The sequence below is a fragment of the Agrilus planipennis genome, unplaced genomic scaffold (genome assembly GCF_000699045.2).
Source record: "Agrilus planipennis isolate EAB-ADULT unplaced genomic scaffold, Apla_2.0 scaffold224, whole genome shotgun sequence".
NCBI classification, from domain to species: domain Eukaryota; kingdom Metazoa; phylum Arthropoda; class Insecta; order Coleoptera; family Buprestidae; genus Agrilus; species Agrilus planipennis.
Genome location: NW_020439296.1, coordinates 485,826 through 496,211, shown reverse-complemented (window position 1 = coordinate 496,211; position 10,386 = coordinate 485,826). Strand labels below are relative to the sequence as shown.

The 10,386-nt window shown below is 29.6% G+C and overlaps 2 protein-coding genes across 4 annotated transcripts; one reads left to right on the top strand and one right to left on the bottom strand.

Annotated features, from left to right (window-relative positions):
* Window positions 1-811: 811 nt before the first annotated feature.
* Window positions 812-5,986, bottom strand: LOC108739566 (SWI/SNF-related matrix-associated actin-dependent regulator of chromatin subfamily A containing DEAD/H box 1 homolog). 2 transcript variants are annotated; one of them, XM_018473538.1, is made up of 15 exons: window positions 5,765-5,986; window positions 5,373-5,707; window positions 5,084-5,318; window positions 4,666-4,753; window positions 4,435-4,606; window positions 3,799-3,983; window positions 3,545-3,744; window positions 2,987-3,125; window positions 2,797-2,932; window positions 2,589-2,726; window positions 2,311-2,529; window positions 2,018-2,245; window positions 1,639-1,850; window positions 1,278-1,564; window positions 812-1,109 (listed from the first exon to the last, which is right to left on the bottom strand). In XM_018473538.1, the coding sequence occupies exons 1-15, from the start codon at window positions 5,850-5,852 to the stop codon at window positions 1,003-1,005; spliced, it is 2,769 nt and encodes a 922-aa protein (XP_018329040.1). In that variant the 5' UTR covers window positions 5,853-5,986; the 3' UTR covers window positions 812-1,002. The 2 variants fall into 2 exon arrangements, with proteins under 2 accessions (XP_018329040.1, XP_018329041.1); XM_018473539.1 differs by having other exon boundaries at window positions 5,816-5,986.
* Window positions 5,987-6,390: 404 nt separating this feature from the next.
* Window positions 6,391-7,461, top strand: LOC108739553 (acyl carrier protein, mitochondrial). Of its 2 annotated transcripts, XM_018473493.1 has the most exons (4): window positions 6,391-6,633; window positions 6,761-6,874; window positions 6,906-7,022; window positions 7,110-7,461. In XM_018473493.1, exons 1-4 carry the CDS (start codon window positions 6,484-6,486, stop codon window positions 7,287-7,289), a joined length of 561 nt encoding a protein of 186 aa, XP_018328995.1. In that variant the 5' UTR covers window positions 6,391-6,483; the 3' UTR covers window positions 7,290-7,461. The 2 variants fall into 2 exon arrangements, with proteins under 2 accessions (XP_018328995.1, XP_018328994.1); XM_018473492.1 differs by lacking the exon at window positions 6,761-6,874.
* The last annotated feature ends 2,925 nt before the right edge of the window (window positions 7,462-10,386 follow it).

Genomic DNA, 10,386 nt, shown 5'->3' with positions numbered 1-10,386 from the left:
TTAGTCAAAATTTTTATAATTTAAAACTCCTCATCCCGCCTGAAGGCACAAAATTAAAATTTACATTAGAAACTTTTTTCAGCCCTTTTAAAGTTTTTTATGGAACACACTAAAAAAAGTTGAAAAGCTAAATTATTATATATAGTTTAATTTCTAAGTTTAACTATTTTTAATAATTAACATTATCACTTACCAATTAATTGTGGTAATTTATTTCTTTAGTAACAGATAAGGCATTGTTTTAGTTTTCATTGGATATAAGGCTCCTTCGTGATTTCTTTGGGTGCTCTGTACCGAAAAAGGTCTGCTGCAACTAATACCCCACAACATGCGGTGTCTCGAATTCACTTTTGTGAATTCGTTTTTTTTAGTAGCATAGGGATTATTTGCTTTTAGAAAAATATCCGAAATTATAACGTGTTAATTTAATGAAACTTAAAAAATGCAACCGAAGCTCCACCTACATTTCTTTATTTGAATCTTAGATTTTTATCTAAATATGAGCACATTGTTTGAATTTCTAAATTACTCATTAGCGAGCACACACGGAATTTCTTTTTGTTAGATCTACTCAACCCTGCAGTAGTATTTATTTAATTATCTCGATTGTTAATTGATTAATCACTTCGAAGTTGTAAAGTAAGTTAGAACTAATTATCGTTTTTGTTGTTTTCAAATTCGGTTAACGTATCAATTAGTTTACTTATTTTAAAGGTTTCGCGCAATTTGTAAACCTAAATTCTGATGTTGCAATCTTTTAATAAGAAATGGATTCTTTCAGAGCTATTTGTTTTAAATAAAACGATAAAAGTGTTTTACAAACATAGTCGGTTTTAAAATGAAGTTCTAGTATAATGTGAATAAAAAACGGCAGTAATTAAAAATAATTCACCTAATAGAATAATAAGTAATAAAAATTAAACATGCACGTTCCTTTTTAAATTATTATAAAATTGATGAAACACTAACGAATTTAAATAAAATACACAACACTGAGCTTCATCATAATTTCTTCTTTGGGGAAACCAAGTTTGTTGCCTTTGAACTGTCGATTCCCAAAGCTGAAGATAGTAAACGTACAACGCTTTTCACATCGGAGTTTTCTGCCTCTAAAATTAATAAAAAAACGATAATTATGTCATGGTTCAACAAGTACTTTTAGTTAGCTTTAACTTCATCTAATTTTTTTTTATAATTCCCTACCACAAAATTCGTTAAAGAAAAAGGAAAAAAAATGAAACTTAAAGAACAACAACAAATGTATTTGCAATAAATACCCTCTGCTGTTATCTCTTTTTCCAATTTAAGTTTTTCTTGGTTCATTTGCCACATGCCTTCCTCAATGGTTCCCTGAGATATTAACCGAATAACATTAACTGGATTTTGTTGTCCCATTCGATGACACCTGTCTTCTGCTTGTTTATCATTATATGGATTGAAATCTATATCGTGAATTATTACAGTATCCGCAGCTGTTAAATTTATACCTAAACCGCCAGCTTTGGTTGATAATAAGAAAATAAATATTTCGGGATCTTGCGTGAATTGGTCTATAAGTTGCTGTCTATTGAAAAAAAGAAAATAATAATAATGATAGTAGTTTCAAAATTATATGTTACATTTCAATGATTTACTCGCCTTATATTAACTGGGGTACTTCCATCAAGTCTGAGATATGAATGATTACGAACACACAAATAATCTTCCATGATATTTAACATAATTACATATTGACTAAAAATTAATACTCTGTGGCCTCCAGCTTTTAGAGTTGGCAATATTCTGTCTAAGAACAGGAACTTTCCAGAAGTTGTTATCAAGTTATCTGCTAGTTCAAACTTTTTCAAACACTGTAATAAAATATTTTTTGTACTCGTCCCTCTTTTTCTTATAAACACACTGCAGTATGGCAAAAATTTATATTCAAAAACTAAAGTGAATAAAGAGAAAACACGAAATTTTTACAAACTTTACCCTGAAATTTGAGATTAATATATCTATTAAACGTAATTTTTACCTGAAATTGTTTCGTTAATGAAAAAATTTCAAAATCAGACATAAAAACTAAATCATCCACGATGTATTGGACCACCGTATCCTTGTAACCCGGATCTTTAGCCAACAACTCGGCAATTTCCCTTAAATCATCTATCTGGTAAAAATAGCGCATTAACAGTGGATGATTCGCTAATTTTCTAAGGTCAGTCATCATCGCCATACCATTATAAGCTGTTGAGACATATTCCTACAAAAAAGAAAATAAAAACATCACTCCTTAGTAGGTACTACCCGCAAAGAAAACTTATTTACTTGTTTTCCAATATTTTGAAATGACTGTACCAATTCTTCGTATTGTTCTTTTTGTGTGGGCACCATCGGAACAAATTCAACTTTGTCTGATTTATTCGGCAAGTCTTGGAGGACGTCTCTCTTCAATCGGCGTAACACAAACGGTTTCATTATACGTTTCGCCTGTTCGATCTGTTCTTTTTCAAAAGTCGGTAAGTCTTCTCTATCTTCTTTAGTTTTCTATAAATATAATACCAATAAAATAATTTTGGGCATTTATTTCAACAAGAATAACTCACAGCATTCTTTTGGAATAAAGATTTTAGATCGTCGGTTTTCCCTGAGAACATTGAAGGCATCACAAAATTTAAGAGAGACATTAATTCAAGCAAGTTATTTTGAAGGGGCGTTCCCGTCAATAACAGTCTTTTCATTGCCTAAAATAAATATAGTCAGGGTTAACAAAAATATTTTTTTGAGATAAAGCTACACATCAATCAAATTTACCCTTATTTTAATCAGGTTTTCATATCGTTGAGTATTCATATTTTTAAGCATGTGTGCCTCATCAAACACAACGTAATGCATTTGCATTGATTTGAACATTTTTCTCTCCTCAGACGTGTTAGTGACCATACTGTACCTGCACATGGAAAACGGTTGTAAACGAGTTTTCTAGAACATTAATTATGCTTACGTGGTCACAATTACATCGTAATTGTTAATTTCTCCCCTATTCCACCTCATACGATACTGTCGACGTTCTTCTATGTTACCATAATACATAAATATTCTTAAAGTAGGACACCACCGTTCAAACTCCGAACGCCAGTTATCTAAAATTAAAAATAAACATTTGCACCTATTTAACACTTCACCTAATTCTGATTTTACACGAAATTTTCTTAATTATTTTGATTTACCACTAGTTAAAAAATCAGTTCAATTCACTTCTTACATTTTTTTTTACTGTCTAACATAATCGATGAGTTCACCTTTCTATAATTACTTCGGACAATTTCGTAATTTTTTTTATGAAAACATATATCACTTTTAAATTGACAAAATCTGCTGCATTTTCAGTTTGTTCAATTTGCAGAGAAGCAGTGTAACTTTCTAAAAACTTGTTTTGCTTGAATTCGTTAAGAACACATCGACCATGTTAAACCAAAATTAGATATATGTATGCATCAGAATATAATTTTATACTGTCTTGTTGTAGCCCTTTATTTAAATATTTTTTTATAAAATTTACCTAATGTAGAAGAAGGAACTATAATTAAATGCGGAATGCCTACTTTCGACGCTCTTATTTCTTTTAAATGCGCTAAAAATGCTATAACTTGTACGGTTTTTCCTAAACCCATTTCATCAGCTAAAATCCCATTAACACCCTGTATATGCATAACTGCTAGCCAGTTCAATCCAACCATCTGATAACTTGTTAATTTTAAACTAAAACAAAATTATAAACATACATCAATTATATTATAATTTGTTTTAACTTACGAACTGTTTAAAATTGACGGTTGAACTTTAACGCCAGCCCCAGCGGCAACTGCCCTTTCCATCTGCTGTGACAGGTTTGTACACTTCCTCATTAATAATCGAATATTATTTCGAGTAGCAAGTACTTGTTGTGCCGAATTAAGCAAATCTGGGCTGAGGTTTTTATTATTTTGTAATTTTTGAACCTGTAAAAATACTATTACTAATGCTTTGAGTTGTCTTAATTTTTAAAAATATAATAACAGGGTACTTCATGACGACCTTCGTGAAAAGTATATCGGGAAACGAGTAAGTTGGGAACCTCAAATGCAATTAATATTAAAAAGAAAATAAACAAGGAATACTAAAATGTTTTCACAAAGTCTTTACTGCTGTAAAATTATTGTTGCCAAAATAATATTATAGAGATAATAAAAAAACTTTGTGAAAGCATTCCAGTGTTCTTTATTTTATTTTAATTACTCATGTTTCACAATTGTATCACCACTGAAATTTTAAATTATATTAATATTCTTCTGTTAGTGCTTATTAATCAAAGGCATTGAGTGCAAATTTCAAATTTCTTAAATACACAGAAAATGTTTAAAACATGAGTATTTTTCTTGATTTTTTTAAGGGAATATTGTAAGAACTTACTAAATCAATCCAGCCTTCAAAAGGTCTTAATTCAATGATAATATCTGCTTTCTTTTTTGAACAATAATTCATCAGTTGCAATTCATTATTAGTTGCTGTTTGAAAAAAGTCTAAAACAGTTCTTTTATCACCTGTTAAATCATTATTTATTTCGGCATCCGACTCTTCATCACTAGAATAATACAATTTACAAAGAAAAGTACTCAAATTACACAATTTGAAAAAACTTACCTATCAAACACTCGACTATCTTTGAATTCATTTTTATCATAATCACTTTCTTCAGTGTCACTATCTTCATCTGATCTCATTTGTTTTACTGAAAAGTAGAATAAAGTATTTATTGAGAAATAACTACCTTTTTTCAATAACAAATAAGTTAGTAAGGATAATAAGTTACAAAGAGAATCTTCGGTTTAAAATTTTATTATCCTTATAACTTACTTCTTAAATATATTAGTCTTTGGCCAACTGCTTAATATTTTTGGATTAATTATTATTAATTAATTAGGCAACTTATCAAAAATCTATAATTAAACGTTTTGTTGTGACTTTCAAAAAACATTTCAAACATTTTTGAAACTTGATAAACTAGAGCCAACCTACATTTATGTACAGAAAGAACAACATTAATTTTCTTTTTACATACTTCTTTTTCTATTTTTGCTTTGCAAATCTTGAGTGTTTTCACGTTTTTTATTATCATTATTATTTGAAACAGGCAGCTGTTTCAATGTTATGGGGGGTTTAGGCACCGTTTGTTGCTGTAATTGTTTCCATGTTTGATAATTCACACCTGTTACACAATTTGCTCGCGATTTATTGAGCTCTTCTATTGCTTTATCAACATCAAAATCAAATCTAGACAAGACATCATGAAGTACCTAAAATTTTAAATGCACAGAGACTTGCAATATAAGCTAATTTTTATGGCTTACTAATGAATCTACATCGTTGAATTTTTCCTTCAAAAATTTCATTTGTCTTTCACGTTCTAAAACAAGTTGTGGTTTTTGCTTGGATCTAGGATTGTTTGTAACCCCATTTTGAGCACTTTCAACTTCTTTGGAGGATCTTACTTTTTGTTCCTCAGATGATAACAGATATTCCCTTATTATAGGCACTTTTTTCGTCGAAATGCTGTTAGAGGAAGTGGTTGTAGTTGGATCCATTTCCTTACCTACTTCTTTTCTTACTACAACATATCTCCTGCTACCTTCAACAGCTTCTAATATTATTTTTGTTTCTTTCTCTTGATCATTACATTCAGATGCTACAATTAACATATTATATAATTACATGTTTAATTACTAAATAAAAAAGTACCTACATGATGAAACTTCGTGTGAAAATGATGGTTTTTTATGAATACGAAACTCACGTAAATTAAGCAAATTAGGGCTATTATCTTCAGCCATTCTGGAATCGCAAGATCAACATTTAAAAAAATTAATTAATAATTTACTGATCACTCCATAATTAATAACAAATTAAAATACAATGTCTAATTACTTAAATAGAACCTCAAAAAACTTTCTATAGTGAAGTCAGGTGTGAAATGAAGAATTAATAGATATTGACATCAAGTAGTAACCAAAAAAGCGTTAACCGGTAACGACATTCAAATTTGAAATAATACCTAATTTAAAAAACAACAGGAATTTATTAAAAATTACATTCTGAATAGTAATGTTTATTATTTATTTTTTATTATAAGATGAATAAAACAAATTTAAGTTTTGTTACTTTCTCATCTTCACTGATGAGGACAATATATTTATCTATAAATTAAAGATCTTTTTCTTTTCAGGATAAACTTTTTAATTTTTGTGTAAAGTGTGTAATAACGCACTTGAAGGGGTTACCAGTAACTTTTAAAGATCTCTTTATACGGATCACTCTGTATATATTTTCATGTTACACAGCCACAACTTCATTTTAGTTTGTGATGTTCACGCCAGGTGGGCCTGTCGTGGTGTTTTTACGCGAAAATATTAGGGTTTCACAACACCGGTCATTAATTTACGAATTTATTAAGTTGTGTAAAAAATGGCCAGCTTTGCAAGAAGCTTACGAATCCTTACGAGGAATCCGGTCTTAATTCGTTCATTTTCATCGAAGCCCCATGTCGTTGTTTTACGCAAAACCTTAAGTGTTCCTTCATGTCTCACCAGTAGCAGTAACAAATTAGAAAATCACGTAAGTAAATAAATTTCGCCTAATTCATTCTAATTACTTGATCCTGCTTTAATTTCTGAGTTATTTTTAAATATAAAATTGAAAAAAAATATTACATAATGTCAATTTAACCTCACTTTCATATTAGAGTCAAGTGCGATACTATTGCCCCGAAAAAAAAAATGCTAAACAGTCAGAAGATGAAATTAGACAACGCGTTCTCAAAGTCTGTGCTTCTTATGATAAAGTTACTGCTGATAAGGTAATTATGAAGATTATTTTCTATTTTACAGACGCAGTATTTGCAACAAGAGAGAGGTTACAGTTCGAAACCACCTTTATCTTTAAATATGATTAGTGAACGCGTATTGTTGGTCCTTAAACTTTATGATAAAATCACCCCAGAGAAGGTAATTTTTCTCTTGTAGCATATATGCAAATAAAAAATCTTATTGTGCTCATTTGGTTATTTTTGTGTAATTAAATATTTATTGCAGCTCTCCTTGGAGTCTCATTTTATTAATGATCTAGGGTTGGACTCCTTAGATCACGTAGAAGTGATAATGGCAATGGAGGATGAATTTGGTTTTGAAATTCCAGATGTTGATGCCGAAAAGCTTTTGAGACCAGCAGATATCGTTAGATATGTTGCAGATAGAGAAGATGTGTATGAATAATTTATTTGGCAGTAGATCTTGCTAAGTTTGTAAAATGTTCTTTTTAATATTTATGTGATAAAACAATTCAATGCCCTGTAGATAAACATAGACATTTTGAAATATCCTACAAATGTTATTGAAAATTCAGTGTAAATCGATGAACAGAAATATAACCTTTGATTATAAATAATGTAATACTTTTCATTAGTAATTTTGTATCAAAGATAATGTTTGTTTTATTTCTAATCAAGAATAATCGTATATTGCAAATTAGTAATAAAAACTTTTTGCATGTAGTGTTTTATATTAGCTCTACTTTTTAGTATAAAATGCTAGATAAAGGTGATAAACTTCTTAAAAATATTACATTGTGGTTTTTCAAAAAACACCTGTTTGGAAAAGGCGATCAAAATTAAAAAAAAAGTTCAGAGGGCACTATGCTCCTAAAAACTTTAAAGAGAGTTTTGAGTAGGTACTTTATTTAAAGAAAAACTCATGTTAGTTTGGTGTAGTATTTACTTGTATTGTTTATTCACATAAAACTGCGAATCATTCAACAGTGTAAAATTTATTAACAAAATAGTTTGTCCTATTTACAAAATATAGTAAGTACATTGTATTATAGAGTACTTAGAATAAGTATTGCACTGTGCTTTATGAAAAAAATGACATCTAATAATTACCATTCTAAGGTTTTCTTTCACCATTATTTAGCTCCGATGATGTTTTTAAAATAGCTTTTATTTTATAATTTTCTGGTACCTTAGAGTAAATGGTAGGCGTTGGTGCTGCATCTGGTACTAAACTTTTTAACACTATCGATACTACTGACCACGGGAATACCCTGAAAACAAAAAACAATTGAATAAATAACAAAGAATAGGAAGACTTTTTCGTATTTGTTCTGTGGGGATTTTTTACAGATAACATATTTTTACGATTATTAATAAAACGTAGTGAAATTATTAAGTAATATAGTTTTTAGTTTATTTCTATGACCCTGGCTAAATGTTATTGTATTCTATCTCCTATGGTTTGTCAAAAAGCATTGCAATAATTATTTTTCTGTTGTCATTTTTGTGTTAAGTAGTGTTGTAGGAAATTTGATGTGTAAAGTTTGCATGTGTAGGTATGTTTATTTTTATTAATGAGTTTAAATTGATTAGATATCTTTACCATTTCGATTTAAATAATTCGAAATGCCTATCTGTAAGCAGTAAGAAAAAAGTTTTTAAATGCTTTGTGCGAAGAGAGGTTGTTTTTTTGAAATCAGAATAGTGGTTTAATTGGTTGTGGACATGTATGGATAAGTTGTCGGTTTTTTAATATTTTGGAGGATACATAGATATCTTGATAATGATTTTTTAGGAATATTCGATTTAAATTGGCTTGCTTGAAGTTTAAAACAAGTCGACCATGTTAGTATATATAATTATAGTGACATGTTGTTAAAAACAATATTGCGCATGCCTGGAAATTGCTTGTTGTATCTTGCAGTCGAAGTAGTCAAGATAAAGTAACACTTTTTTTTTATGTTTTAATCGTTTAATCGTATTGTTTAGTTTCCATCTAACGCAGTTTAAGTCGGTATTAATTGGTGTAGATGTTTAAACAGTGAATATTAGCTTTGGTAAGCGAAAGGTATTCCATTTAAGTCAATAATATTGATCAGAAAAGATGGATACTTTTAAATTTGTTTGAGAGACTGCTGTAGGTATGTTTATTGAATGCATGTGTATGCTAGTTTACAAATTACACAAAAATGACCGAACTTTAATATAAAGTATTTCAAATACCTATGAGTATGGTTAGTTTAACTATACACATATCTAGACAAACAGTAGTTGTAAATTTTAATTTTTTAAAACAGGATATTGCACACCAACAGAAGAAAGTATGGCTTTCCTTCTTAGATTTGAATTACCACCTCAGTAGGAAGCATTTGGGTGATAACTCCATGGAGGGAGTGCCGAATTTTTCTTCCTGATACCTGTATACGACTTTTCTGTACCCCTGTCCGGAAAATATGATTTTTCATGATTTCAGGGACGTAAAAATGTAACATAACCTCCAAGTAAAAAATCAAACTTACTGTTTACTAGGAAAGCATTTTAACGTTCTACACGTGGAAATAGCCACCTTAGCGAGGGTAGCAAACCACACGTAAGATGGTAAAATACTTTTCTAATAAATAATAAGGCGATTTATTACTCAGAAGCTTATGTTGCCCTTTTTCGTCCCTGAAATTAGGAGAAATGGTAGTTTCGGGAGAGAGTATGGTAAAACATAGTATAAGTACGGGCCTTGGGAAGAAAGCAGAGGGCATCCCCTCATGGGAATTTACCGCCTTCGCCTTCACCTTGGGTGGTAATTTACACCCGGCAAAATACGTAATATATTATTTTAGTAAAATTACGTTGGTGGTGTCTCCAGCTTAAGAAAAGGTACTTTAGCTTTTTCAAGAAAACGTAGAGGTATCAGGTCTTGGTATTAATAACATCATTGTGCTAGAAATAATAAATAACTTAATATCTAATTTTAAAAGTTAACCCCATTTTAATGTAGAAAATAAGAACACAAACACAAATCACAAAAATTATTGTACCACAATGCACATTTCGCCACACACTGGCTTCTTCAGGTGGAAGAAGTATTACTTAATACAATAAATATCTTTGTAACTTGTGTTTATTTTCTACATTGAGAGGTTTACCTTTGATTGTGATGTTTTTGTTACAAATTCTAACTTGTGCTATCAAATTTAATATCCAAAATTGTGAAAATAAAAAGATGTTAAATAAATGAATAAATAAAAATTTAACGTGGTAAAAATTCATAATTTTATAAAAATAATAAAGCTGGTAATTTTCACAATTTTCATTTGGACCACAACTATTGTTTCGCCAACACAGTATTTTTTTCAAGTCGAGTGTTGTACTCCACTTGAAAAAGAATAGGAATTTTAAAAATTACGAATTTTATTATTTTTAAATATTTAACTTATTTGAATACTGCAAAAGTAAAATAAGTAAAATAATAAGCTTTGTTAAAAAAACAATTAATGGATAAAATGGTTAAAAGCTTGGAAATATACGAACTCATTCAATTTGTGTCC

Bases quoted from the DNA above. Each gene is read 5' to 3' on its own strand.
- LOC108739566 (XM_018473538.1), bottom strand. From the start codon at position 5,852: ATGGCTGAAGATAATAGCCCTAATTTGCTTAATTTACGTGAGTTTCGT. The intron at 3,126-3,544 runs GTAAATTTTATA...TTTTAATTTTAG, and splicing joins AGTTCCTTCTTCTACATTAG to ATAACTGGCGTTCGGAGTTT. The intron at 2,727-2,796 runs GTAAATTTGATT...TATTTATTTTAG, and splicing joins AAAACCTGATTAAAATAAGG to GCAATGAAAAGACTGTTATT.
- LOC108739553 (XM_018473493.1), top strand. From the start codon at position 6,484: ATGGCCAGCTTTGCAAGAAGCTTACGAATCCTTACGAGGAATCCGGTC. The intron at 6,634-6,760 runs GTAAGTAAATAA...CTTTCATATTAG, and splicing joins GTAACAAATTAGAAAATCAC to AGTCAAGTGCGATACTATTG. The intron at 7,023-7,109 runs GTAATTTTTCTC...TATTTATTGCAG, and splicing joins ATAAAATCACCCCAGAGAAG to CTCTCCTTGGAGTCTCATTT.